The sequence below is a fragment of the Acanthamoeba castellanii genome, assembly GCF_000313135.1.
Source record: "Acanthamoeba castellanii str. Neff unplaced genomic scaffold scf7180000084777, whole genome shotgun sequence".
Lineage (NCBI taxonomy): Eukaryota > Discosea > Longamoebia > Acanthamoebidae > Acanthamoeba > Acanthamoeba castellanii.
Window position 1 is genome coordinate 889,067 of NW_004457712.1, and position 2,138 is coordinate 891,204.

General features: G+C 58.1%; 1 protein-coding gene across 1 annotated transcript in view; it reads left to right on the plus strand.

The window, feature by feature from the left end:
* ACA1_292440 (SH3 domain containing protein) overlaps positions 1-2,138 on the plus strand; it is a gene marked incomplete at both ends in the record, with an annotated part of 4,692 nt that overhangs the window by 1,935 nt on the left and 619 nt on the right. The window contains 8 exons of the mRNA XM_004368081.1: positions 152-254; positions 603-709; positions 792-915; positions 1,017-1,075; positions 1,200-1,288; positions 1,431-1,546; positions 1,620-1,659; positions 1,795-2,120. Coding sequence (XP_004368138.1) covers positions 152-254; positions 603-709; positions 792-915; positions 1,017-1,075; positions 1,200-1,288; positions 1,431-1,546; positions 1,620-1,659; positions 1,795-2,120 — 964 coding nt within the window. The remainder of the gene's footprint in view (positions 1-151; positions 255-602; positions 710-791; positions 916-1,016; positions 1,076-1,199; positions 1,289-1,430; positions 1,547-1,619; positions 1,660-1,794; positions 2,121-2,138) is intronic.

Here is a 2,138-nt window from a genome sequence, read left to right on the forward strand (position 1 = left end):
CAGACCCTCGCAACCAACCCGGGCAGCATGTACGGCCCTTGCCCCTTGGACGCGTCACTGGCCGCGCGACCATCATTTTCTGTTTGTCCGGTGTGTGGGCTGGTGTGGGTTGTGGATGCTGAACTTCTTTTCTTCGCCCGGTCGGATGCAGTGTGCCTTCGCTGGTGCCTCCGGCACATATGGCCACCAAGTCTGCCGGTGAGTGGGGCATCCTCATCGAAACCGAAGTAGCAAAGATCAAGAGGATGAAGATGGTACCCACCTGCTATTCGACGAGCAGAGATGTCGTGTGTGTGTGTGTGTGTCGTGTGTCGTGTGTCGTGTGTGTGTCGTGTGTGTCGTGTGTTCTGTGTGTTCTGGTGTTTGCTCAATCAAGCTTACTGACGTTGCGTGTCTCAAACAATCAAGGACGATGACAACAACATTCTCATCCCAGTATCTGAAACTGGCGAAAGAGCTGCCCTTCTACGACTGGTTCGACAATACCCCCCCCCCAAAAGAGCATCTGCTGCTCTCTTGGCTGATTCCTCTTTGCCCCCCCCCACGCGCAAGTCACTCAACTCACACAACCTTGTGTCATGCCGTGTCGTGCGTGCGTGCAGAGCGTGTTCCGCTCGGTGAAGCTGGAGACGTCGGATCTGGACTTACCCGACGAGTGCGTAGTGGGCATCGGCATCCCCGGGCTGTCAATCTACGATCCCGTCTCCCAGTAATTTAGCCACACACACACACACACACACGAAACACGTGCGTGCGATATTGACAGAGCTCACCACTCACTACCCGTGCAGCCTCTTAGGCAAAAACTGCGGCGCGTTCCCTACTGGGACGTGTACGAGATCAGCTTCACCCGTCAATTCCTGCACCCTCACCACCACGGCCGAAACGGGGGCGATCAAATTCCTCACCCTGGAGGTACCCCTCCCCGCGCGCGCGCGTCGCCAAGGCCTGGGACGCCCAATGTTATAGAACCCCTTGTTCACCGCGCGCTCCCGTGTGCTGTTGCACGCTTTCAGGGAGTCGAAATGGCCAGCATCATGGAAGACTACATGTTCTGGCTGCGAGAGGATTCTTGGTACGTAGTTTGCTTGGGTCCGCGGTGTGGGTTGGTTGACGAAGCTAGGCTCACTGCTCTTTCTGGACGAACGACGTTTGTTGTTCACAGGGTGGCGCGGGCTGTGGTGGACTATCTGCCGGAGGGACCGGAGCCTTCTTTCGTTCCACAAGGGCGAGATCGTCACCATCATTTCCAGGGATGCCTCCGGATGGTGGAAGGGCAAAATCGAAGGTAAGCCGTCGGTAGACATCATGTGGCTCATCAGCGTCACTGACACACACACACACACCACACACGCATACACACACACACACACACCCCTACCACACTTTAATTGTGTGTTTCTTTCGCTCTCGCGGTGCTGCGAGCACAGACAAGGTCGGCCAGTTCCCCAAGGACAACGTGGAGGTCCTCATTCTCAAACCGGGCAGCACCGGCAAGGACTACGCCGAGTCGCCGCGCGCGCCATCCCTGAAACAGCGGCTCATGGTGCTGCACCGCACACACACACACACACACACATACTACACACACTTAACACGTGTTGACTCACCCAATGTAGAACGGAGGACTGGCCAGCAGCGACGAAAGCGAACAAAGCGGTGCGTCTGGCCGATCTGAGCCAACAAGCCACGCCGCGATGGTGACGATCAACGATGCTGACGTGGCCGTGTCATGTTGCGTGTCGTGTCGTGTCGTGTCGTGTCGTGTCGTGTCGTGCTGTGTGATGTGTACAGGCGGTGTGGCCAAGCCCACGGAGATGAAGGGAGTGGCGCGCATGAACAGCCGGGCCTACTATCAGCAGTTGAACTCGAGCGGCGGCCTGGCCGACACCGACACCCGCACCGTCTACGCGCCGTCGAGCAACGTCAAGCGCTACCCGCTCGCCGAGTACGCGACCAAGCACTTCAACATCGAGGAGCGCACCAAGGAGGAGAAGATCAACCCCACGCCGGGCATGACGGCCGCCGACGTCCTGACCACCTACTCCGACAGCCCGCTCAAGTGCCCGCTCCACAAGGGGCTCGACGAGGCGTCGGTCAAGATCGTGATTGACATCTCCGTGTTCATCATGCAGTAC